The sequence below is a fragment of the Oryza sativa genome, chromosome 2 (genome assembly GCF_034140825.1).
Source record: "Oryza sativa Japonica Group chromosome 2, ASM3414082v1".
Taxonomy (NCBI): domain Eukaryota; kingdom Viridiplantae; phylum Streptophyta; class Magnoliopsida; order Poales; family Poaceae; genus Oryza; species Oryza sativa.
Genome location: NC_089036.1, coordinates 15,131,909 through 15,159,449, shown reverse-complemented (window position 1 = coordinate 15,159,449; position 27,541 = coordinate 15,131,909). Strand labels below are relative to the sequence as shown.

General features: G+C 40.3%; 1 protein-coding gene and 1 non-coding gene across 2 annotated transcripts; both read right to left on the bottom strand.

Moving 5' to 3' along the window:
• Positions 1–15,469: 15,469 nt before the first annotated feature.
• Positions 15,470–16,682, bottom strand: LOC4329262 (uncharacterized). The gene is made up of 3 exons (XR_010739590.1): positions 16,546–16,682; positions 16,246–16,475; positions 15,470–16,154 (listed from the first exon to the last, which is right to left on the bottom strand). It is a non-coding gene; the product is annotated as an uncharacterized protein (transcript).
• Positions 16,683–17,064: 382 nt separating this feature from the next.
• On the bottom strand, positions 17,065–20,911 carry LOC136351113 (uncharacterized). The gene has a single exon (XM_066307887.1). It carries the CDS (start codon positions 19,890–19,892, stop codon positions 17,460–17,462), a length of 2,433 nt encoding a protein of 810 aa, XP_066163984.1. The 5' UTR covers positions 19,893–20,911; the 3' UTR covers positions 17,065–17,459.
• Between the last annotated feature and the right edge of the window lie 6,630 nt (positions 20,912–27,541).

Genomic DNA, 27,541 nt, shown 5'->3' with positions numbered 1-27,541 from the left:
TACCTCAGCATAATCGGCGGTTGGTGTGCTCGAAGGGCTAGCGGAGGTCGACATTGTCGGCAACGAAAGTTGGCGCTGCAGGGATTCGCTTTCGAGATCGCCAGAAAGCTCGAGGAGATCGCCGGAGAGCTCGAGGAGGAGATTGGGGAAAGTTTTCGGCTAGAGCGGTTAAAACGAACACGACGCCATGAAACGAGCAAAGCGGTGGTTACTATTTAAAAGAAAGCGCGGTAATGGCCAAAACAAAATCGGGGTAGGAAACCCTAGTTTTACTCGGAGAAGGAAATTGAGCAAATCCGCAACATTACCAATATAGCGGACTTGGGGGGCATGTGTTAACGACCAAATTTGGTAAGATATGAACGAGATTCGGCATTGGAATCAAAGCGAATTCAGCAAAGAGTTAGATATGAAGAACAGAGTATGCATCGGTGGCGAAGGCATCGGCTGGGGTCTGCATTGGCTGAGATGGATAGAACAAAGGACAGCCGATACAGCTGATTCTGATGAGATAGTTGTAAAACTGCTTCTAGAATTGATCAACGTGCTTCACAAGGATTGCCACGACAGGGATAAGCTCTCAGCTAGGCAATTATATCTATTAATTAGAATATTTTGAATAGTTTCCTTAGAGATATGTTTGGGCAAAAGTCTGCCGTAAAGACTTATATGTATCTTAGAGTTTGTTAGAGATAAGAGTCGTGTCCGGCAAGGACATATCATGTATCTCGGGTATAAATATGACCCGAACCAAATGTAAACAATAACACACAGTTCAATAACACTTTCGGTGCATCACCACCCTTTTACTTTCGTTTTCGACGAGTTCTTGCTTTCGGGTTGAGCTACATCGGTTTCGATCTTCAACTAAAGGTAAACTTGTCATGGCGGCTTGAGTTCTCAGGATTAGTGATTCCATCTTTACGTCACTCTAATCTCGTTTATGTAATTCGTCGAGTTATCATATATACTTTATAATCTTCATTAGTTGCGCTATATAACTTGTAGTCGGCTGGTTTTCACTGTTAGAAAGTAGCCGATAGAGTTAGATCACGTTATTAATTTAGATTATATCGTGTATCTACCATATCTTAGAGGTTTTCATTATCTTGTTTAGATCTTACAGTTATCTTTATGCTTAATAGTGCATCGGTTGAGTTCGATCTATTAAGTTCTATCTATAATTATGATATCTAGCCTGTTTTATGATCATCAATAGAGATAGCATCGGAGTTTCAGCCGATCTTACCTGATTTAGCTATTTTTATCCTCTATGCTTGATTGTTATGCTAAATCTGCCCTTTATATTAAGATTTTATTGCATTAAAATATATTAGGCTTTTTGTTTGATATATTTTTCTTGTCTTGACATCTTAATATAGAGTAGTATCGGGGTATTAGCCCATACATGCTAGATCTATCTGATCGGTTATGCTATAAACATTCATATAATCATGATCTTAATATATCTTTAGGCTTAAGTGATTTATATTGTCTCGACATGGCGTTCGATCTATCCCAATCACTTAGTTTAAATATATATTGAGAGAAAGATTATATATCGTTGATATCTACAGCCGATCGAGTAGATTTAGTTTTATATTACTTTATTAATCGTTGCCGATCTAATGCTAATAACATCGGCTTGACAATTGATGATATGTCATCGACTCATAGCCGATCGGCTATCGTTTATGGATTTAACCTCGTTTCTTGTCTTTTATTCTTGTTGATTGCAGGATCAAATCAACTGGCATGCTCACGAACCTAAAAGCAAGATTTTGGACCTGCACAGGAGTTAAGCAAATCTTCCTGGCCAATGTGTGTTTTTCGCTTCAACAGAGGCCGGTTGGACCGACGAAGTCTAACTCCAAGTCAAATTTATTGTTTATTGGGTTTCCTTGCTTGGGCTTGATGTTTATTGAGTCCTAAATGGTTTTTAAGCCTAGTAGGACATGGAGAGAGTCATGTGGAGGCAAGAGAAACCCCTTTATAAGGGACATAGCTGGTTTAATTGAAACAACAATTCTACGATCAACGCAACTAGTCAATTGAATCGTTTTGTCGATATCGTGTCTACTTTTTGCGTAGTTTTTAGCCTAGTTCATCAATCTTCATCGATTTGCACTAAAAGTTGTCATTCCTTTCTGCGAGAGTGCTAATCCTTTTTGTAGGTTTGTACTAAAAACCTTATGTTTCGCTCACGAGACGGGTGTTTATCTCAATTTATCTAAATAGTCTTCACTATCCGATTTGATTTTCTAAATCCATATTGATCAGGAGTTTCTTAAGGTCGAGCTGGTTGACGACTCCATAACAACGCAAGGCTTTAGCTAGATTCTGATCATGTTAGCAGCGTGACCCGAAAAGGCATCAACAGAACCATTCTAGAGGAATTTTGGAGGAAAATAAGTAAGAGATCTCACTCTATGTTTTCCTCTTCACGTGTCTAGAATTAATTTCTTTACGCGTCAATTAGTTCTTACCGAGAAATGGGATTGGTTTACAAATTTGGTCAGATCGGGCCCTATAATTATATTGAAATTATGTGCTTTGTGATGTACTAGCTCATTGTAATTGATATAAAAATTATTATTTTTTAATTTATAGTATGAAAGGTTCACAGGTTATGTTCAGTTTTTTAGGACCAGTTTTTAACGCTACCAAATTTTGACGCTAGTTGGTAGACTAATAACTAACTAACATATTAATTCATGCCAATGCCATTCTACCACAATTTGGCATTTTCGTAAGTTGTCTCTCATAAAAACACTATCAGAATTTGATGGGGCTACAAACTACCGAACGTATCCAACGCTATAAAACTTTAATAATGCTAAACTATATCAAACTACTAAATTTTAATAAGATTGATTTTAACAACAAATTTGGTATAATTATATGCCGTATATTTTGCAGGTTGCAACCTCGCTGTTGGTTCTAAAAATGTAGGGGCTATTTAGATTGATGCTATTTTCAACCGTATCATTTTTTAGCATAGTTGTTAAAAACATATATACGTTTTGTTTATTGCTAAACTTTGGTAAATACATAACCCTGTCAACTTGCTAAAATTTTGACATTGTCAAATTTTAATAAAATTTATTTTAGCTACAATATCCGCACTACAACTTCTTTAGCTGGTCAAAATGTACGACAATTACCCCCATCCTACAATCCTTGAGCTTCTCGGTCCACCCCACGGCATCCATTGTATGATTCTGCAGGCTGGCTCTGCCGCGTCTTGCTCTCACGGTCTGACCGGCTCACCGCCCTAGAGCAGGTACAAGTAAACATATTTTAATGAGATAATAGATAAGAGAGAAGAATAGCGGGCTACGGATCTGTAACCAGCTGCTGCACGGATTCTAAGACGCAATGTGTATATGACAGGTGGGACCATATATTAATAGTATAGTAAACAACTATTGTATGAATTGGCTATTAGAGCAAGTTTAATAGTACAGCCCACTACTAGCTTCAATTGATATATAGCCAATCTAATAGCCAATTCATACGATAGTTGCTTACTATACTATTAATATATGGTCACACCAGTTATACACACATTGCGTCTTAGAGTTCGTGCTGCAGCTGGCTACAGATCTGTAGCCCGCTGCTCTTCTCTCTCACATTTTATCTTATTAAAATATGTTTACAGCTGGCTAATAGCCTGCTATTTTACCTGCTCTTAGATTGGCTATAGATGAATTTGAGCTAGTAGTAGCCTATACTATTAAACTTCCTTTGTCGTTCAAAACCTGCACACAGCTCTCTGATTTCGCCTAACTATCCTGTAAATACCCATCTCGAGGTCAGTGGTAATAATCAGCACTGTGAAGTTTTATCTGACATGTCCGTGCAGCTCTGAACTGGCGTGCAGCAAGGTCGTGGTACTTCATACGGAGGAGCATGAGCTGTAAGCCTGTAACGCTTTAGAAATTAAGTACTAGTAGCACAGGCTGCCACTAAATCATAGCCACGGGATGTCTACATGGTTTTCAAATGATACTGTCTGGAGTATTTCCAAAGGGAAAGCAAAATGAAATGGTACTGTGTCTATAACAACTGAATACACTAAATTCACATTTGGACGCTCCTGCCCATGATAATATTCAAACTTCTTGTCTCATTCGTCTTTAATTTGGATTGCCAAGATTTCGCATGAAACAATTCAGTTCTGGCAAGTTTCTCTTGTGTATTAAGGCCCGGTTTAGCTTCCAAAACGTAAAATCTAAACAGTGCACGCTCTTGGTTAGTCTAATCGCGCGACGCACCTCCGACCATCTGATCCCGTTATCTATTCATCTCCGGCTGATGTTATTGCTTTCTCCACTAGTACTTGGCTGCAGGCAGGCTAACACAACCATGTAGCAGGAAAGACCGAAGGAGCAGTGGAGGAAAAAAAAAAGAGAAAGTCTACTACATGCATGCCTTTTTTTTAATAGACATCTACATCTTTTTCCTCTTCAAATGAAGTTTTCTCTCAAATTACTTATCCGATCTACAATCCGATTACACCATTGTGTTCGTTACAACTAAATCTTCACAAGAAGAACTTACATGATTATATTACGATGAAAAAATATTTATATTTGTAAATTACTTTTATTATATACGTAAGTTACTTTTATCGTATATATATAAGTTACTTTTAGATTTGACTAAATTACTTCTTAGACATATAAAAGTAAATTCAATAAAGTTGGAAAGTAATTTATATATATTATAAAAATAACTTAAAACAAAACGTAAGTAACTTTGTCACGATATTAGAAGTAAAATCATTGTAAGGATAAAAATACGAATTTATCTAGAAAACTTTATTTAATCAGTACAGATCAACACATGTAAGTTTAAAAATTTTTAAAAGTAACTTCAATGTTAATTGGAAGTAACTTTTGCATGGTTTAGAAGTAACTCTCTATAAATCTATTTTTTCCATTCATTTTTGTTTTTCATGTAGAATGAGAAAAGAAGATAAAACCTTTGATGGATTGTAAATAACATTGATGAAATAACTAATGAGAATTAACCATGTATAAGATGTAATAGTTACTTTCTGATAACATGGAAGTTACTTTCTAACATGTAATAAATTACTTTTAAATTAATAAAATGTTTGAACATATTCAATACGAATCTCATTTTGTCACATATTTTGAGTGGAGTACAATTATGCAAGTAGATCTTAAAAACAGTATGTGATTTAAAAGATTTAAGTTATTAAAGAGATTACAAAAAGATGGATACTATTGCATTTTTCAAGTTGAAAGGGTATACTAGATGAAGTATAAACCAGCTACGACTAGCTGTGTAGTCACATCCAATAAAAAAAGGCATGCATTAAAGTTATTTTCTTTTTTTGTTATAAGTTACTTCTATAATATATGTAAATTACCTTTAGGCTTTATTGAATTTACTTTTATATGTCTAAGAAGTAATTTAGTGAAATCTAAAAGTAATTTAGATATATTATAAAAGTAATTTATAATTTTTCATCAAAATATAATTATGTGAGATCATGTTATAAAGATTTAATTGTTACGAATACAACGGTGTAATCGGATCGTAAATCGGATGAGTAGTTTAAAGAAAATTTTATTTGAAGTATAGGTGGATAGGGTCTCTTATAGATGGAGTGGTAGAGTAGTATAGTCACGTCCTTTCCAAAAAGATCACATCGAATCTTTGACACATGTATGGAGCATTAAATATAGATAAAAACAAAAACTAATTTCACAGTTTACATGGAAATCGCGAGACGAATCTTTTGAGCCTGATTAGTCCATGATTAGCCATAAGTGCTACAGTAACCCACCTGTGCTAATGATAGCTTAATTAGGCTCAAAAGATTTGTCTCGCGGTTTTCAGGCGTGTTATGAAATTAGTTTTTTCATTCGTGTCCGAAAACCGCTTCCGACATCTGGTCAAACATCCGATGTGACACCCAAAAATTTTCTTTTCGCAAACTAAACAGGGACTAACGGTTATGATGAGATTTAAAATAGAGTGGATTGCACATTAGGTTAGATATTTTGACCATGGTTTCGCATTTAGTTATTAGGACTTGCAGATTGGACCACTGTGCACTTCACTCTTTAAAATACTACCTTGTAATACTTTCATATAGTATAACTATTAGTAGCACAGTGCGCTCCTTAGTATTCTGAGCGCCAAACATGTATTAGTCTAGGCCCACCTCGCCCTACGTCCCGTCATCCCGCTCCCATTGTTATCGGAGTAAACAATTTACTTCGATAATAAAAACAACTTCCCTACTTCCGATCCCACCCCACGTCACGCCATCCAGCTATTATCGGAGTAAACGATTTACTTCGATAAAAAAATACCCAGATTCCAGTATATATTCTATTTTCCTCGTACCCAACCAACCACTCTCACCCTCACTTCATTTTTTCCTCTTTTTTCGGATCTGAATCAATCCACCATCCCAGCCCATAGATCGGTGACACGCCATGGAGGAGGAGGACGACATCGTGGTGGTTGACGGCGGTGGCCGGCGAGCGGTGGCTGGTGGCAGTTGAGGCGAAGGCACTGCTTCAGGCCTAGTTGTCGGACGTCAGGTAGTACCTTTACCAGCAAGGAGATGTTCACCTAGGCCAAGAGCAACAACCGGCGGTTTCTCCACTTCGAAGAACAAGCAAGTAAGGTAATGACACTCCGATTTGCATATGCATACTCTCTTTTGCCTTCACACATGAAGCCCCAATTTCTTTTTGCAAATCAAATTAACGTGCACTCTCCAATATTGTTTGATCTGAATTGATGGGCTGCATAGGTCCTACATTTGCACATCGTGCTTCATGTGGCTGGCCGCAGAGGATAAGGTGGAGTCCGCTGGTGATGAAGGTTGTTTGCTATTTTTCTTTTGCTTGTCGTCTCTATGACATGAACGAGAATGTTTTTGCATTTTTTTCGTGCTTGCTAGATGATGGATGGTTGCTACTGCGCAACGTCGAGCCCAACTCTATACCACGCTGCTACACCCTTCTATGATTCCATCGTCGACTACTGCTCGCCACCCGGTTGCCCTCTCCACTACCTGTCACAAGACACAGACCAGCCTCTCCATCCTTATAGCAAGATCCAGCAAAGCCACCAGGATCCTAGTTTCACAATGGATTTTTGGTTGAATCTTTTTTTTCTTTTCTACTTTGATTAACATGTGAGTAATTTTTATCACTTGTATGTGATTGAGCCTGTAATTTTTTCAGTCGTACGGCCATTTTTTGATACAGATTAACAATACTCTTAGTATCAGTTTTTACTCTTATACTGTGTATTGAATACATCAGTCGTAAACATATTCTACATGGTTGTTACGAGATCATAGGCTATATCGAGAGGAATGTGGTAATTGTTTTACTCGCATACCATGAAGTCTCAGTTTTTACTCTTATACTGTGTATTGAATGCATCAGTAAACATATTATGGCTACGAGATCATGGGCTATATTGAGAAGAAGGTGGTAATTGTTTTACTCGCAGACCACGGAATCTAAACAATATTTATAATGGTAAAACAATTACTAGTGTTGTAGGCTGGTAGTAATTCTTTTACGACCATCTAGGAATGGTGTCGTACGATGTGAGGGCATTCATACAAGTAAATTTGTTACTTTTAAGGGGGCATTCATGCGAGTAAATTTGTTACTTTTGAATGAGCAAATGTGGGAGGTTGGAAGTAAATGGAAAAGTCCATAGAGTAAATTCATTAGTTTTGAAGCGTAGGGAGACACTGGAAAAACAGAAAACTTGGAAAGAAAAACTAGACGGTAAATATTTTACTAAAACGCGAAAATAGAAAAACTGGAGAGAAAGAACGAAAAAAGGAAAAATCTGGATGGTTAACATTTTACCGAGCCCTTTGATGAAGCACGCATAAGATGGAAAAGAGAAAAGAAACACGGAAGGTGGGGTACTAAAAAATAAAAAAACAAACTAAGGAAAGGTGGAATGCGGAGGAAAGGGGGCGGTAAAAAAGGGAAAACCGGAAGGAGACAGCGTGCGGCACTCAAACAAATATTTCGCGCGCAGCGCGTGGATTAGCGCTACCGTACTTTTAACTTTGTTTTATGTTCACAAAATATATTCTCTCATCCGTCTCATCGTAAGAGCTTTTGCTTTGTACCTTGTCCTGAAATATAGGGGATTTATTTTATAATCTAGAGGTAGTACTTTGTTCTGTAGCTACTATGTTTTATGCTATAAGTCACTTTGAATTTTTTCTAGTTAAAAATTTTTAAATTTGACAAACTTCACATAAAAGTACAATAGCATTTTCAATACAAAATAAACATATTATTAAAATATATTCAATGTTAGATTGAATGAAACTAATTTGGTGTTTTAGATGTGGCTAATTTTTTCTCTGAATTTGATCAAACATAGAAAATTTTGACTAAAAAAAGTCAAAGCGACTTATAATATTAAACGGAAGTAGTATTAGCTTATTCCTCATATACTAACTTTGTACTCTTTCCGATCCATTCCCAAATATAGCTTTACTAAAGGAGTAACATTTTGGAGCAGAGAACGCAAGTTTATAGGCATGTTTAGAATAGTCCCAAAATTTAGATAAATTAGTAACATTTTCAAGTTTTGATAGGATAGGCTAAACTGTTGTTGCCAAAATTCTCTAGGAATGTAACAAACTAAATGCATCCACTCATTTGTCAATTTTACCAAAAATTGTATTATTTAAAATAGCACAAATCTGATCAGGCCCTATTCCTCTAACTATGACATTTTGTATCATGACTTGTCCTTTTACTACTTTCTTAATTTGTAATAAAAGAAATACATAAACACTTATATTATGGGACCAAGTTGCTACTTCCTTTTTTTCAAAAAAAATAATCTTTTATATTATGGAAAGGAGTAATAAGTTTATCATACTATTATTTTTTTTTCAAAAGCGAATCTTGCGCATTCTAAACTATAGCTGAGTTTCTTTCACCTCTAAACCGTAACTTCCTTATTTTCTGTAAGCATGTTTCCCGAAGCATGCGCGGCCTACATTGGCCGCATCCATAGTGGTGCTCTGCCGTTGGTAGCGTGCCCAGCACCGCACCCCTCCGCCTCCGAGCGCAGGTGAGCACGACGGAGCTCGACGCTGGTTGGGAAGCCATACTCCACGGGTTGAACGGGAGCACGTGGACGCCAACTATCCGCCCATCGCCAATGCCATCCGCGATGAGGTGGGCTCGAAAGGCCTCTGCCATGCCGGGTCTAGCGACGACGGTGGATCTTGCATCCGGACGGCACCGGCGGACCAGCAGCAGCCGCCGCGTGCTCTAGTACATCTCCGGTAACATTGCACCGCCGCCGCCAGAGAAATCCATCTCCGTGGTGGTCGAACTTGTCGCGTGATCTCGGAATCAAGGAGGAGGGATCTGACATGTGGGCCCAAGGGCATTTCAGTACTTTCACGTGATTTCTCTCTCTTCCTCAACCGAAAAATATTATTTTAATAGGTGTGATGTCCACAGTAAATATTCAAGTTTTGAAAGTATGTTTTCCCAAGGTCGTGATGTACTGTAGCAAAATTTGCCTTTTATATTATTTTTACGAGATGGAGGGAGAATGCTCCAATTGTGTACACTTAGTAATATAGTACAGGTACACATTTGAGGGCCTGTTCAGATTGTAGCCAAAATAAACATTGCCAAGTTTTGCTAATGCCAAAATTTTGGCAAGATGATAATATTGCTAAAATTTTGGTAGGATTTTTTATATATTGACCAAATTTGATAACAAACTAAAAGTAGATATTTTTTTTGACAACTTTACTTTAAAAAAATGATATGGTTGAAAATAGCTTTAAAATGAACAGGCCGTGAGTCTCACATAAAGAAAAAGAGTCCACACGGAGTACTGTCCACAAACCTGATGTTTGATCCATAGGCGAGGAGGCACTGTCCAATTCTGCACCCCAGCTACTGCTGGGGAGGATCCTCCGCCCACCGTATACGCGCGTGCTCTTTTTCTAGGAAAGAACAAAGGAGGGAAAAGAGCGATGCCACGGTGTTCTCAAAATAAACTAATACGATGATTACAAGTAACGGTCACTTATTTTTTTCTTTCTCGTTAAATTGATATATGATTATTCATTGCGCTTGCATCGCTCATATTACACATGAAAAAATCTAAAAAAAAGTTTAGTTATTACTCAACAATGATTATACCCCATTCATACTTATTTTTTTACAATAATATATGTCAACATTTCTACTACCACTGTAACGGAATATAACGGAATGGTAGTATAAATAGATATGAAATATTCGATCAAATAAGAGTAGAAAGGATCGTATTGCTCGAGAAAAATATGATTTTGAAAGAGTCGATTTTGATTCTTAATCGTCTCCTGCTGCAGAGGCGAACACTACTACAGCTCAGCTCAGCCATGCTGATCGCGGACTAAGGATACGGATGTGATTACATTAACTAATCAAGATTCAGATGCCTTGCATGCTGTTCTGTCATCTTTTCTAATCCCTCTGCCCGCTCCCGACAGCGGGGGCCCACCGCCCAGCTCCAAATCTGCACTTTTGACCGAGGAATAAAAGGCGATTACTGATTACTACTACTGGCCCTCTTGATTAGGGTTTGAATGCTCACAGCCAGCCAACACTTATTATCTTTTTTTTCTTTGTTTGTTTTCTTTTCTTTTTCTTTTCTTTGACTGACCGACTACCTTTGCTAGGATGGGGAAATGATGGGATAAAAGAGGCATTCATTCAAATGAGGTTGTGAATATGGTATTGGCAATGCCTCTTATGGAATGCGCCCCCTTTCCCACCAGGAGATTAAACTAAGATGAAGCAATGATGAAATCTCAAATCTCAAAGGCAGAGCAGTAGCCAATGTCTCTCCCTTTCCCTTTCTCTACAAATATGCTCTTCACCTCAGGCTTTTCACCGAATAGATTATTGTGGCCCTTGACTCTGTCACTCTGATCAACTTCCCTCGTTGCAGAAAAGGCCATGAGGCCATGTATGCTTTCCCAATGGCTCAGTTTAATAATCCTCTCAAGTAATAGTAAGCAGGAAGGATTAGTTTACTGACCCGGGCTGATGCGCCAGAGATACTCCTAAGTAAGCTAGCGCTCAAATCAATGAGATCTTTGATTACTACATCTGCAGATCATCATGCGCGTCGAGAACCACTCTAGATGAATGCGTGCAAATCGCAGTTGAACTTGATTATGATATTGGTTAGAGTAATACTCCTCCTCATGCCTGTATTTTAGTTGCGAGGTGCTAATAAATTTGAATCATTCACCAGGTGCTTTTGGAGGCCACCAAGAGCCAAAAGGGACAGATGATGGTTGAGATACCTGCTTCTGCGTCTTACAAAATATAAATATCAATGTCAGTTGAACGTTGTGCCTGTTTTTCCTTATGTTGTCTCAAGTGAATATATGAAGACAGACAAAAGATAGATCCAAGTATGGAGTATATTCCATTTCTGTTAAAAAAATAACTACAGTGACAAAAAAAACCATGGTTTCGGATTCATCCACGTATATTCTTATGTCAGCGCTCCCTTTTTTTTTCAGAATAAAGAAGGCAGATGAGATATAGTTGTCTATACAGTAATAGTATATCCGGGTGCAATTTAAGTTACTAGGTAAAAGATGTAGTGGTGGTATCGTAAGTGTATGACTCTATCCACCGATTAAAATCATGATGCCTATCAATATTAGGAATACACACTTGCATCATCAACATTAACTTATGAATTTAGTAAAGTCACGAAATTCCCACTGGGTTTTTCTTTGAACGTGTGTTAGCAAGCATATTCCTTATTTAAATTTAGAATTTAAAAATAAGACATATTAGAATAATAGTCTAGAGTTCATATAAAAATATAATTTATAAATAACAGAAATTAGAAATTTAAAAATAGGAAATATTAAAAGAAGGGTTTCAAGTTCATATAGGAATAAAATTTGAAAATAACGAAAATTCAGAATTAAAAAATAAAAAATATTGGAAGACCAATCTACAGTTCATATCTGTTATATACTACTTAAAAAATTTATAATGCTTCCATCGTCCGTCTTATCTTAAAAAAAAAGAGCGATCATGCAAAAAAAAAAGCGGCAACGAAAAAAAAAGAGCGAATCGGAGGCGGAAAAAAAAAAACTCCCCTCACGTCTGCCGTTCTGTTTTTTTTAATTCCTAAAAAATAAATAAAAAAATCTAAATTCCTAATCACAAAAGGAAAAAAGATTTCATCTCTATCTCTATCTATATCTATATAGCTACTTAAAAAGTCGTCCGTATATAACAAATAAAACCTATATATATATATATATATATATATATATATATATATATATATATATATATATATATATATATATATATATATATATATATATATATATATATAACTTAAAAAATTTATAATGCTTCCGTCGTCCGTCTTATCTTTAAAAAAAAGAGCTATCAAGCAAAAAAAAGCGGCAACGAAAAAAAAGAGCGAATCGGAGGTGGAAAAAAAAATTCCCCTCTCGTCTGCCGTTCTGTTTTTTTAATTCCTAATAAATAAATAAATAATCTAAATTCCTAATCACAAAAGGAAAAAAGATTTCATCTCTATCTCTATCTATATCTATAGCTACTTAAAAAGTTAAAAAAGTTCCCGTCGTCCGTATATAACAAAAAAAACCATTATATGGTAAAAGGGGAGAAAAAACGCGGCAAAAAAAGCCTCTTTATATCTAATCTAATCTAATATATCTATCTAAAAAATAAGTTTCCATCGTCCACTAAGAAAAGAAAAAAACATGCGAGAAAAAGAAAACCAGCTAGAAAAAATAAAGCAAAAAAATGTGAGAAAAAAATGTTAAAAAACACGCGAGAAAATTATGATTCCGCCGTCTGTAAAAAAAAACATTGTCAGTGCATATATTCTCTATGTCTAAGCTATCTAATTACTAACATAAAAAGAGAAGTTTCCATTGTTCATTAAAATATAAAAAAATGTGCGAGAAAAAAACGGTTTCAAGAAAACTCACGAGGAAAAAAAACGCTCGAGAAAAACAAGCAAAAATAACCCGTGAGAAAAAAGTCAGAAAAAAGGGGCAGAAAAGCGCGAGGAAAAATCAGTTTTCGTTGTCGGTAAAAAAAAGAAAAGAAAAACATGCTAGGAAAAAGCTGTCAGAAAGACAGAAAAAAAAGTCCGATTATTTGGTAAAAGAACATCGTATAAATGTGCAATTACGATTTCACATGTAGCTTTATATAAAGAAGGTGAAATTTGTATTTCAATTAATTACAGATTGTAAATATTTCTCAATGTTTCCTCAATTTTCTCGTATTTTTTCCCGTTGCAACGCACGGGCACTTTTTCTAGTAGTAATATAATTTTAACTATCACATATATAAAATACAATATGAATATTACACATTGGTTAGTTCGGTTAAGTTAGTACATAATTTAAAATATTTTAATGATAAAATATGTAAATATATATGCTATTATATGAAAAAAAAATATAAGGATGCAATCTACGCGGGTGTTCAAAGTGACTGCCATATTTTAACATTTACAAAATTTATAATAATAGTTTGTGCAATGCAGAGGTTGAGAACTCCATACTAATCATATTTGCAGTAAAAACAATTGAAAATGCAGCCTATATATACATTACGGGATGACAATAAAAACTTGAAATGGAAGATGGCAATAACTTTTGTTCAATTCAGAAAATTGACACCTCTGTGGTGCAGCATGCCGTTCGTCATATATGTATCCAAACTCCATAGGAGAATTATTGATTATCTGTAAAGATAAAGCACATAACACTTGCTGTCAACTGTAGATAACCACCTCTATTATTGTGAGCAAGTTGCTCGCAGCTATCTCTACTCCCTAGCTACGTCGCCAAGTACCCAATTAAGAAATAGGTGTACTAGTAGTCTACGTCGACAAGTACCCATTAAACTACCACACTAGCATAGCTCACAAGCCTAATCCCGTTGTACTCTAGCGTATGTCCAGAGCATCTCGCCCCGGCATCCATGGCGCCCTCGGCTCCACCGCCGACGTACGATCGCACCGACGTCGATTGCCTGCTGTCGCGCACCGCCACCGCCACGGCACCACCGTCGTCGACGCGCAACGCGCGTGTTTTTCTTAGTCATTTTATCCCACAAAAAGAAGATGGTGATTGAGAAAGGAAGGCCGTCGTCTCGTCCAAGACATGCGTTGTGTTGCAAGGCAAGGGAAGATAGAAGAGGTAATGTCCAGCAGACAAGCTATCAATGAATCTATCCATCTATCCATCCATCCATCGCACAGACTGAACCTAAGGGCAGTCCCAACCCTCCATCTAGGATGGTGTCTATAGCATTAACTATATTGCCATGTAGGACTTTTAGCTTATGTGGCACTATATTAATTAAGAGAGAGAGTGAAGAGAGGAAGAAACTGGGTCTCATGCAAGACACAGCTTCAATACGAGAACCTATGCACTAGACACTATCAAGTTTTGCATTAGAAGAGAATAATTTCTTCATAATAGATGAAGAATAAATATGATTGGTAGAAAAGAGAAATGATGTATTTATTAATGGCCCACTTTAAGAAACCATGGATGGTAGACTGTAGTTTCTATTATGATGTCTTATTGACATAGTATTACAGACACTACTTATAAACAATATGGGTTGAGACTGCCCTAAGAGAGTTCGGTCCCTTTGCTGAATGCTGAGCCAAGGTGAGAGGACTGAGGTTGACACGCACTGCTCTCTCTCACTGTGGGGTCTCCGCACACGCACACCTCAAAACACTGTGAGAGAGAGAGAGAGAGGAGAAAACACTCAGCCTCAAGACAAAGAAAGGCATCCCCTCAGGTGTTTCCCCCTTTCTTAGCAAATACAACCCCCCCACCCTGAGGGGAGTACTTGTTGCATCAACAACAACAAAAAGAGAGCTGCTCTGCTTTACATTACAATGCATACATGGCACCATCCACGTCCAAGCAACTTATTCCATTCGATCGATTAGCCAGGATCAACATGTGTGTGTATCATAATCATCATCATTACAAAGACCCCTTCTTTCTTGCCCTTGTATGGACTTGGCTTTCTTTTGTTGCTATCATCCTTTAAAACAACAGGAAACAGGAGGCGCTAATTTTTCTTGTTTTGATCCTTTAAGGGCCTCTCTTGCTTTCCCATGTGGCGATGTGGGTCTCAATCGTTGTTGGACAAGGATTGTACACTTGCCTTGTTTATACTTGCAACAAGCTAGTAGGATCCAAATACTTGGCCTCCCTTTCCCATCCATTTTTCTATTGACCAGAGAGAAAAAAGCATAAAAGAGCTTGATTGGAGAGTGCTGGATTATTAGTCTAAGACGAGGGGAAAAGGGAGCCCTAAGTAGGACCCAAAGAGAACAACAACAACAAAGCTTTGTCTCCAGGCCGTGTCTTAACACCCCTCACAGCATCATATTCCCAACTACTACACAACATGTGTACAAAACATAGTACATCAAGTTGCAAAAGCGACTGAGAAAAAGCAGAATACACCCATTCCAGCAATAGTTTGTACTGCTGCTGCTGCTACTACTACTTTAGCAACAACTACACAGCCCCAGCAGTACTGACACAGGAGGAAAATTAAGGAAAAACAAGGAGATGTGCCAGCACCAACGATACTCACCATCACTTGCTGAATACTGACTGCATTATGTCCAATAATCATCTCCTCCGTTCTCTGCGACGACGCCTAATAAAGCTCAAATGGTAATGATTAGTCAGGTAAAGCATGTGCTTGGACAGCTGAGGGGAGGAGAGAGCAGCAGGAGCCAGGAGCAACAGAGAAGCCGAGCGAAAAAAGAAAAACCCCAATTGGTACGGATGCAGGAACAGCCTGTATTACACAGGCTTTTCTTTCCTCTTCTCCTGTCCAAGAACACATCCCTGCCGCTCCAATCAAACGCTCTTTTCTCCATCAAACCATAAGACCAGAAGGGCAAGGAGAGGAGCTCTCATGGCAGATTGGATCGAAAGCACGGCGAGCTCTCCGGTAGGCAGCAACCGAGGTGCCCATCCCAATGATAGGAAAGGGAATCGATCACTGCCTTGGCAAGCTTGTACCCCCTGCAAACTAAAAGGACATGTTTTGATGCAAGGCATGATTGTCAAAGGCCCTGGCCGTGGTGATGGGCATGGGGATGGGGGAGGAGCAAAAAGCCTACCGTGTCTGCACCTTCAACTCCGGCTTTTCATCCCTCTCCGGACCGGAGCCTTTCCGATACCGTCGAGATGAAGCCATGCGAACCGGCGCAATCATCGCCCGGTTGGGCGACGACCAAGGCAAGGAGCACGAAGAAGAAGATGACGACGACGACAACGACCGTGCTCATGATAATCTCACATGATCACACAATGCAGAAAAACCCATTGCGGCATTGCCGTTGTGCCTACTCTGGAGAAAAACAGTAAATGCTACGAGTAACACTGAGAAAAGGCAAAATGTGAAAGTTGGCACCGCTCACCTCGTAATAAACCGAGCTGGAGCTGCTTCTGCTGCTGCTACTGTTTAAACTTCCAGCATAGCAGGTCCAGCTGAAAAGCCAAATGCCATGGAGTAGAACCGAAAGAACATCCTAGAAGATGAGATATGTACCTTCTTGGCTGATGCTGTTGCAAAGTGAGCCTCGCCTTCATGAGTCATGACAGGATCACAGAAGCTGCCAAGCTCCAATGATGCACAATGCCTCCAGAAACAAGGCCAGGCGCGTTAGAAGAAACCACACAAGGATATTATTAATTAGCATCCGGTGAGCATTTCTCTTTCAGAGTAGCAAGAGTTCCTGGTGTTGAGTTAATCACGGTCAAAACAATAAAGGGATGTTATTACTCTTTGTTCGAAGCCTGCTCAGTGTGGACTGTTGAGTGGAGTGATGTATGGTAGTATTAACTAGGAACAGAGCACCACACGTTCAAGAACAATGTAAAAGAAGTAACAGTGCAATTTGAAGAAAGCAATAATAGATATATAGACGGCAGTCAGATTGCATTCAATTGCATATCAATATTATTAATTTTCACAAAAAAAAATGGTTACACATTCTTCCCGCTTTCGGTGTACCACCGACTATGAACATATTGACAGAAAGACTTCCATTAATCTCTGCAAGTTCAATGGCCCCATGGAATCATATATGGCAAGAGACAGTCATTCTTAACCAAACTTGATGAACAAAGGATGCATATCTCCATCTCATGCCCCACTCCCCACCCCACCAAAATCTAGAGTGAGGAAGTAAGAATTAACAGCATGGGCACGAGGAAGAAATTTCTAGGAGGCAAAAAAATAGGTAGGGGGTGGAAATTCTAGCAAATTCCTAGGGATTAACTTCTAAAAAAGGCTAATAGAGAAAAAGAAACGAACAATTAAATAAGGGTGTTACACTGAGGAGCGCTCCAAACTGCCAGGCTCGTTTAGCACATCATCGTCCCCTTCAGTGAGTAACTCAGCATCCTTGTCTTCATCACTTGAGAAATCCCTCCTCTCTAGCTTGGAATTTGCAGCAACGAACACTAGCCGGTGCGCACGATCAATGCCACCGGCTAAACTGCCAGGAGCAGAGAGCCAACGCAGCATGGAGGGTGAGCACCTGAACCCCCTAGCAGTGGCATGGAGGAAGATGAGCCGTACAGCCACCTTCCCGAGGGACTTGAGCTCGCTCAGGCACGTCTCCCAGACAAGGCGGCTGCTCTGCTTGTTTGCGACCTTCATCTTCCCGGTGGACGGGTCAGGCTGCCGGACCTGCACCGCCTGCGCATACAACGGGTCCAGCCCTTCCGTCCGCCATTTCATGAGCTCCATGACCGCAATGTGCGCCTCCTCCCGCGACACCATCCTGGTGATGAGCATGTCCACATCCTTCTCTTGATCAGGAGTCAAGAACTTGAAGGGCGGGAGGTAGCGCCCACTGGCATCCTTGATTAGGTAGAGAGGATCCAATATGAAAGCCGCTGACCAGGCTGGATGGTAGTTCTTCCTGAACCTTTTCTCCACCACATTCAGGGCAGCGCCCTCATCAGTGTTGAATTTATCGCACCAATCCCTAACCTTGCCACGTAGGTCCTCCCAGAGAGGCAGGCATTGGCCAACCAGAGGCCTGTCAGTCTCCATCTCTTTCACCATGTCCATGATCAGCTTCACGAGCAGATGCACGGCCTCAACCTCACTCCAGAATGACCCATCCTGCAACATGTCCGCCATCTCCCTGGCGGCCGAATCGTCGATGCAGACCAGCTTATAGGACTCTTCCAAGACGGCGAGCTGGAGCGGGCGAGCAGAGGTCAACACGTCCTCCAGCATCTCGAAGGCCGCACGGTAGTCGCTGCCGCTGCTATTGAATGGCACATGCGCCACACGGAGAAGCGACGCATGCCCGAGCTCCTGGATTTGGTGCTTGTGCAGCAGGGACCGCACCGTCGGCTTGGCATTGAAGTAGGCGGCCAGCTTGGCGGATTTAGCCGCAGCGGAGCGGAACAGAGGGAGCTCCCGCGCGAAGTCCCGAACCAGCCGGGTGAAGCCATGGATTTGGCAGGACAGGTTCACCATCCAATGGTGCTTGTTCTCCAGATCACGAAGGGCCTTTGACTTGAAGCGGTCAGCCACGATGCCCGCGCAATGGTGCAGGTCGTTGGAGGAGCCAGACGCGGACACGGACGCCACCGCGTCCAGCAACACCTCCTCGGCGTAGTCCGAGGGCGCCGGGGCGGGGACCGGCACGCCGCGGTGGAACACGGATGTTCCATTTGGGAGGTTGACACACAGAGTTACCACCTGCTCCCGCCACCCGTCCGCCGCGAGCTGGAAAAAGAGCGCGTCGCGGACGCGCGCGGTGGCGTCGGCGCGGGCCTCGGCGAACCGCGCATCCAGCCGAGCCCCCGCCAGGTCTGTCCGCTGCAGCTCCGGCAGGCCGACGTGGCGGAGGAAGGACCGGAGTTTCGGGTTCGCCACGGCCGACAGCGACACGCCGCCCGACGACTCGAGAAACCATTCGGCGAGCAGGGCGAGCGCCGCGTCGGCCTGCGGCTTCGGCAGCATCGCCCCCGGCGACGCCTTGGGCGACTTGAGCCGCTTCACGCTGTCCTCCAGCATGGCCAACGCGCCGAGATCCTCCTTGCCGCCGGAGAGCACGAGCGCCGACTGCGGTTGTTGCGGTGGTGGCGGCGGCAGGGCGGGCAGCGGAGGGGAGTAAACCGTCGACGGGTCGACGACGACGAGATGGTGGTGGTGGGACACGGGCTCCGCGGCCGTGTACGCCGGAGGCATCGAGTGGCGCTTCCGGCTGCCGGAGTGATGGTGATGGTGGTGATGCGACTGCGGCTGTTGGGGCTGCGAGTGGTGGTGCGGGTGGCGCGGCGACGAGGGCGCAATGGACGAGATTGGGATAGGGGACGATGCCGTCGAGTTGGGCGGCGGCAACGCCTGCAGCGCCGCCTGTGGCGTCTGCTGCTGATGCTGCGAACCGGACGAACCGGATGCCGCGGCGGCGCCCGGCGGTGGCGCGGAGAAGTTGGGGCAGGTGCCCCGCTTGAGGTGCTCCGAAGCCGTGCGCGATGGGTTGGAGGCGGAGAAGACGGCGGAGCAGAGGCCGCAGCGCAGCTTGACGGCCTTGGGCGGCATCCCGGTGTCGGCGGCGGGGATGAGCACCGGCTCCAGGTGCGCCCAGTACCAGGCGCCCTTGCCCTTGACCGCCTTGGCCCGCACCGTGAGGAGCCCCTCGTACCGCTTCTGCGCCGCCCGCGCCGCCGCCTCCTCGCCGCCCATTGCCGGCGCCGGAGCCGACGCTGCCGCCTCCTCCTTGGCGGCCGTCGACATGCCGACCGATCGCCCCGCGAGACGACCGACCGATCGATCGATCACCTCCAGCGGCAACGACCACAAGAGAGAACCTCCTCTTCCCTGACCGCCGCCCGCCCGCTAATCCAATCCCGCCGTAGCGGCGTGGAATTCTCAACTGCCCGGGTTCTAATGCCGGAGACCCCCGGTGGCGGACGGCGGCGGCGTGGTCGTCGGAAACAACCGCGATCGGCGCAGCGCATTGGGCGGCGGCGGCGGCCGCGGGCCGTCCATCCACGCGCGGGGTGGGTGGGTTGTTTTCCGGGAGGTTTTGGGGGTTTAGAAAGCAAGATTTGCGAGAAAACAATGCCAAGGTAGAAAGAGAGAGACAGAAAAAAAGGGTTTGATAGGGACAAAAGGAGGATGAATTGAGAAGAGAAGAGAGAGAGCAGCAGAAGAAGACTCTTCCTCCTCCCCTGCCTTTGGCTTCTTCCAATAGCAAATACTACTAGTAATATATCTTCTCTCTCTTTTTTTTTCTTTTTATTTATAGGCCGCCCTGCCCCTGCCCCTGCCTAGTGTGTGAGTGAGTGCACTACACTTGCCCAAAAACAAAATTGGAAAAATATCACTTGTGGCAGCTCACAATTCTTGCACTCCCCTCCCTTTGGATGGTTGTGCAACTCCTCGCTTGTGGTGGTGGTGAGGAAAAACCCAAAACTTATAAAAGAAAAAAAAAAGAGACCAAACTAATGTAGCCTGGATGATGGTGTAGTAGGGAGATATACTAGATATCGGAGGAATGTGTGTGGGGATGGAGAAAGGGAGAGTAGAGAGATTTTGGGGCCTCACACAGGCAGCTATAGCTTACTGCTTGGGGGCTTACTGCTGGGTGCTGCTGCCGGTAGGCAGGGGAGAGGAGGAAGGGTCTGGTCTGATGGATGATGGATAGATAGATGATGGGGATGGAGATTGAAGAAGAAGAGAAAGCAGGAGAGGGGCAACCTAGGAATTTATGGAAGAAGAAGAGGAGGAGCAAGCTTGAGAGCCTGAGAGCCACCATCTCTCTCTCTATCCAGACTACTTCTCTACACCCTTTTTCTTTTCTTTAATTTTTTTTGGTCTGGTCTTTGGGGCAGGGTTGACTGCCCACTCCCACAAGAGGAATGCCTCTCGGTATAATGCCTAGTCTATTCTTTATGGTACAAAGGCCTATATGTAAAATAAGGGGGAGGATTGTACAAGTGTATTGTGTTCGGCTACTATGCATGACCACCACCACACACCTCTCTTCTCCTCTCCTCTCTCCCACAATTATTGCGGTGGAATAGTTGGTGGCCCTAGAGGCCGTGGCGTGAGAGCCCACGCCCTCCCCCTTGTTTAGCCTTTCCTACCTCTCGCTCCCTTTTCGTTCCCCCCGGCCGGCGGCAGCGCAAATTTGCCGCCGCGCCGCTGCCGTATAAACACCTTACAAAACCTCCATTTCGGCTACCTGACCTGCTCCCATGATACGTGTACCTCCGCAATAGTAACAGCACATCGCTTATTTAACATAGAATTATTCATTTTTTTCCTGTGGGTGGAGAAAGAAAATCTCAAGTCCAGATGATCAGTTAATTCAAAAGTCATAAAAACAAATGGTTACGACTGAAAAGCTACAAATCTCTCTGACAAAGTCAGTAAAATCTAGGGCATTTTTTAGCATCAAGCCAAATTCATCGTCATTATTAACCGTGTGACAGTGGCATTTTACCAAACATACTAATAGTTATCAATCGCGTATACTTAGTAGCATTGAGTATTTTGCTGTGGCGTCTATATGGGGAAAAAAAGGACGTAGTAGTTGTCAATGGCGTGCGTGGCTAAACATATATAGAAGGGTGGGGTGGGGTACCAGTTTTGGTGAGGCGCCGGACAGCGTATGAACTGCACGCATTATACACGTAGCAGTAGTGAGTATTTGCAGGCAAGCTAGACAGACAATTAAGGGCGGCGTACAATACTTCCCTCCTCCACTGGGGAGAAAGCGAGTAAGCAAGCAAGCTAGAGCTAACCCATCCACATTATGATAAATAAGCGTTTGAAAAAGCTGGCAAGTTTGGTTGAATTTCTCGACTGTTTCTAGGACAGCAAAAGGCTGTGTACCCTCAATTATTTAGGAATTTCACATGCTCTCATACGCTACACCTGCAGGCTGCAGCTAGCTTTCCAATCTGGCTAGTGGCTATACATACGTACGTACGTACCTAACTACTAGTAGTAGTATATACTGCAGGAAAATACGTACGCTGGTATACATGCATGTGGTATACACAAATTAATCTGGAGTCATTAGCCAAGTAAAAGTACATGCAGATAATTAGCATCATGCATGGAACGGTTACTGTATATAGTACTGTACTGCGTATGACCTTTTCTGTGGCTTGTGCTTGTCTGGCGCAACGGTAAGTACGACTGTAACAGTTAGATTTGAGCATCACAAAACACACAGTAAGATTTGCATGCGTTGCTAGCTGCAACAGCCAGACGGTTGATTAATTACTAGTACCCCGCAATGTATGGAGTGATCACTGATCAGAGAAGAATAAAAATCACCGTAATATATTGCGCAAGAACATGCATGCATGCAGCACCATATATATCAATATCATTCCGGAGAGAGAGACTTTTCTATAGCGGGGTTGATGTAAAACATTAATTTTCATCAATGCGGTATAGCTGTAACGTAACTCCGCTGGATAACACACAGGACCAAAAAATTAAGTCCATTCAACCACAATTATTTGCATTTGTACTCAAACAGAGCCATTTGTATATAGTAGATTAGCATGCACAAGAAAATAATTGTGTGTGTATGTATATACCATCACAGCTGTAATTAATTAATAAGGTTTGGATATATTTTGGATTAGGCAGGTTAGATTAAAAAAAATAGTTCTCCTTTTTTTTTCTGTTTTTCCTCCACTGTAGTAATATGAAAAGAGTTGGACGTCAGATAAAGATATTGTAACCAGTAGCCATATAAAAGTCTATAACTGAAGAAACGGGGACTGTTGGCAACTGTACGTACTATACAGTCTATCGACACTCTACCTATCATTTTTCCTTTTCTTGCCTGGTCTATTAAAATATATGCGCTAGATAAAAGAAATGTTAATACCTCCGTTCTAAAAATAAGTACAGCTGTGAAAATCCGTGTCTAATGTTTGACCGTCCATCTTATTTGAAAAAGTTTTCAAATAAAACGAACGGTGAAACGTTGGACATAAATAGTGCAAAACTGTACTGTGTTTGAAAAATTTATCACTCATATCACAGAAGTGATACGAGTGCTTAGACACGGTATTCTCATGAACATGGATTTACAGACCACAACAAATGGTGCTGACAGTACCAATAGTGAATGAGTACCAATAGTGAATACACCGATGAGCTTTCCAATCTGGCTATATATGTAGACCTTCTGAAGTTGTTGATTGTGCTTCAAGAACTAATATAGGACAATAAACATTATAACTCGGTGGCTGGCCTAATAAAACTTAAGATCTTTCGAATATATATAGATATATGTGTGTGTGTGTGTGTGAACAAATATGCTACAAACCAAATAAGTAATTTCAGAAAACTATATGATAATTTAGATTTATGATAATTTCAGAAAACTATATGTCAAAACAATTAATTTGCTACAACTTTGATTGGTCATACAACCATAGTTGACAATTTATGAGAAAAATGCAACTTTGTCAAAGAACCACATGTCAAACACTCATATCACTTTTAAGTTGTAGTTTTATTTTTTATAAAATCGCTCGCATGCAATATAGTTGCAGCCTTTAGAAATGTTCATATGAAGTTACAGCAAAATATAGTTTTGTCTAAATAGTTGTAGTTTTATGAAATTTACTCTAAAATTAGTGATTGAATATTGTACTTAGAAATGCACGTGGTACAAACTCCTTGCCAAAAGAATATGTCAATTTTCACAAATTATACATTTAAAGTATGCACCACAATAGAAATTAGAAGCCTCAGTAAACATGTGGTGTTGAAAAGACATCCGGAAGGCAATGAACAATAATATACTATGAAGTAGGCATAGTGATTAATTATATTGGTGGAATTGAGATTAAAGGATCATCAGAAAAGTTCAAATTGGCATTGGATATGGATAACAGACTAAATTCAGTCAAATTTTCACAAAACAACAATATATTTTGTTCAATAAAATAATTGCATATATATGGATACGAGAAAAGTCACTGCGCTATATACCTTTGTTTCAGGTTATAAGACAATTTGACTTTAGTCAAAGTCAAACTACTCTAAGTTTGACTAATTTTATAGAAAAAAGTAGTACTTCCTCCGTTTCATATTATAATACTTTCTATCATTTTTTCTACAAAGTTAGTCAAACATAGAGTAGTTTGACTTTGACTAAAGTCAAAACGTCTTATAACTCGAAACGGAGGGAGTGTATATACATTAACTAGGGCTTCATGGTGTCCGGGGCTCTGGGCACCAAGTTTTAAATTGAGTATATACCTAATTCAAATGAGTATGATTTTTTTTTAAAAAAGGTTAGTTATGAACATTAACTTATTTACTAACTAGTTCAAACAAGTTTGAACTGAATTTGAACATCTTTTTCATAGATTTTGATTCTAGGTATATAGCATCTAAACATATAATATTAGTTAGGTATGTAATAATGGAATGTGAAATAAAGTTTAATTTGAGTTATTTTGTTGCTCGGTATAGGTATGAATCAAATTCTTATGCCTAGGTATATACTCACAAATTGAAATTTTTGAGTGAATTTGTGTATTTCATACCTTGGTGACATCGTTTTGGACATCGACACAGAGTTTAATGCATATGTTTTATTATTAATTTTTTAAACTATAATTTATTAAAAATATATCTATATATCCGTGCAATAAATATATTAGAAGTTCACAAAATTTATAATATAGTAATTATTTATCCTCAAAGTTAAATATACATATACTATATATAATACTCCATCTGTTTTATATTATAAGTATTTGACTTTTTTCTTAGTCAAACATTTTTAGGTTTGATTAAGTTTATAGAAAAAATATAGTAATATTTTCAACACAAAGCAAACATATCATAAACATATATTGAATGTTTCATTTAACAAAACTAATTTGATGTTGTTGACGTTGCTAATTTTGATTGAATGGATTGAATAATAAATCATTTATATTTGTTCATGGATGGAGTAAAAGATATGTACCTATCGCCTACGTATTTATGGTCGTAAAAATATCTACGCTTCCTTAAAACATATAGTTTCTAAATGAATTTGGGGGTTGTTCATTGTGATGCCTAAATCACCCTAATCAAATTTTAGTACTGCCAAATTTTGACATTGTAAATATTTGGCAATGTTAAGATGTGTAGGTTTTATTTGATTTGTTATACCTTTGCCAAGTTAACTTTAGTGGTGAGGTAACTTTTGGAAATGTTTAGATCACCACTTTTGGATTTGTTACCAAACTTTTGTAAGATTAATTTTAGCAACAAAGTGAATAGTCCCTTAGTTCGTAGTACTAGAAAAACATCTACTCACTCCTTCCCAAAATATTGGAAGCTAAATATCTCCAATCTAAATTTGTAGTACAAAGTAGTGTCTAATATAGTAGCAGAATATAGTACTAGTAAAAAAAAATCAACTTTTAGGATAAATCTTGATGAGGATGTGGTGTAGTACTTACCGTCAATTGTCTACAGATTTGTGCAACAAATCAATGGAATTCAAGGTATCAAAAGGTCATATTTAGAAAATCTTATCAAGTCTTCTTTCCAAGGGATCAAACAACACATGATTTGGATGTTCCAATCAAAAGTAGTCGCAATTTTACTGAAGGTTGCACGGTTGCACGGGTTTAAAAAGTGAGATGCGAGAATTATCAAGTATGGAGAGTTTGTGGATTCTATGGCATGCATGGTTAGATGATTTCCGACTATTCCAAGACTCTCCATAAGTCGGCAAGTATCTAATCTAAATGGATTCAATTGTTTTCAAATGATAATTTTGAAAATAAGAAGGTTTGGATGGTTTGGACAACCAGGATAGTCCCATGGTAAAACGGTCAAGGATTTTGCATATGAACTCCATTTTGGATGTTCGAGTACTTGTTTGAAAGCTAATTTTATGGCCCATGCCAAGGTTTTGGTCCCACCTTCATATTCTTCGTGGTTCATCCACAATCTACCAAACTAGGACACGATTGCTGTTGCAAAAGTTTCTTTCTTCATGTCCAAGTCATGTAATGAGTTATTTTCTTGTTTAGAGGTCTTCAGATTGCTATATAAGGTGTGCATCCATTGTAAGGGAGACTCTACATTATGAATAAAAAATAAGTTTTTGCTACAACTATGTGAGGGTCTCGCCACCCGTTCATCCTATGTTTTGGCACAACCAGTAGAAAAGGAATAGGATGATACTATCAAGATCGTGCTATCTTTCCGCTTGGATTGACGGTTCAATAGTTATCTTCTGCATCATGTGGTTTTGTAATGGCGAGATGAAAGATGTGCCACACAAGCAGCAAGTTGTTCATCCACATCGTCAGCTGCTTGGTGTTTTAGATCCTACGTCGAGAAGGTTGGGTCACCTCCCATATCATTTGGTATCAGAGCGCTTGGTTGTCTTAGTAGGATGTTGCAAACTTGTTCTACATGTCAGATTTCAATTCTAGGTTGTGTGGTCATACAATAGTAATTTGTGGTATAGTTGGGTGAATTGTACATCTCTCATCAGGCTTTATCGATTGTTGGTGTTGGTTTGCACTTGATGGATATATTTGTTTTCTTATTTATTAGTCATATCGTTGAGTCTGTATTTTTTTTCATGTTCGTATCCGAATCCATGTTGGGATGACAGTGTGGTTGCTATAAATTTGTGTTCTTCGCTCGTTGTCATCGTCATCGACCAAAGCTTTAACAACCAGCATGAATCGATGACGACTCATTTTGAAGGGGAGAATAATGAGGATATGGTGCAATACTGGATGCCAGTAGTATGAAGATTTACACATCAAACAAGAGGAATTCAATGTATCAAAAGGTCATTTAGAAAGGTTATCAAGTATTCTTTCCAATGGATCATGCGGCACATGATTTGGATTTTACTGAAGGTTGTGCAGGATGAAAAAGTGACGTATGAGAATGGCCAAGTTTGGAGAGTTCATGAGTTCTATGGCATGGTTAGATGGTTTCCTTCTATTGGAGAGTTCGTGAGTTCTATGACATGGTTAGATGGTTTCCTTCTATTCCAAGACTCTCTATAAGTTGGTAAGTATCTTATCTACACGGATTCAATTGTTTCCGAAGGAGAATTTTAAAAATAAGAAGGTTTTGATTAAGTTGAGATTCGGTTTGGATAACCTGTACGTAAAATGGTCGTGTATTTTGTATATGGACTCTATCTTGGACGTTTGAGTACATGTTGGATATGCAACTTGTCCCTAGAAGTTGATTTATCATGTGATGAAGGGTGTAGGTCATACTACGAGTCGGCACCGTTCTTTCCTAATTAAGATGCAATATTTTATCTCGGTTTCTGTTAGTATGATTTTCAAACTGCTAAATAGTGTGTTTCTTGAAAACCTTTTTATATAAAAGTTTCCTTAAAATATTAAATAAATATTTTTTAG

Bases quoted from the DNA above. Each gene is read 5' to 3' on its own strand.
- LOC136351113 (XM_066307887.1), bottom strand. From the start codon at position 19,892: ATGTCGACGGCCGCCAAGGAGGAGGCGGCAGCGTCGGCTCCGGCGCCG.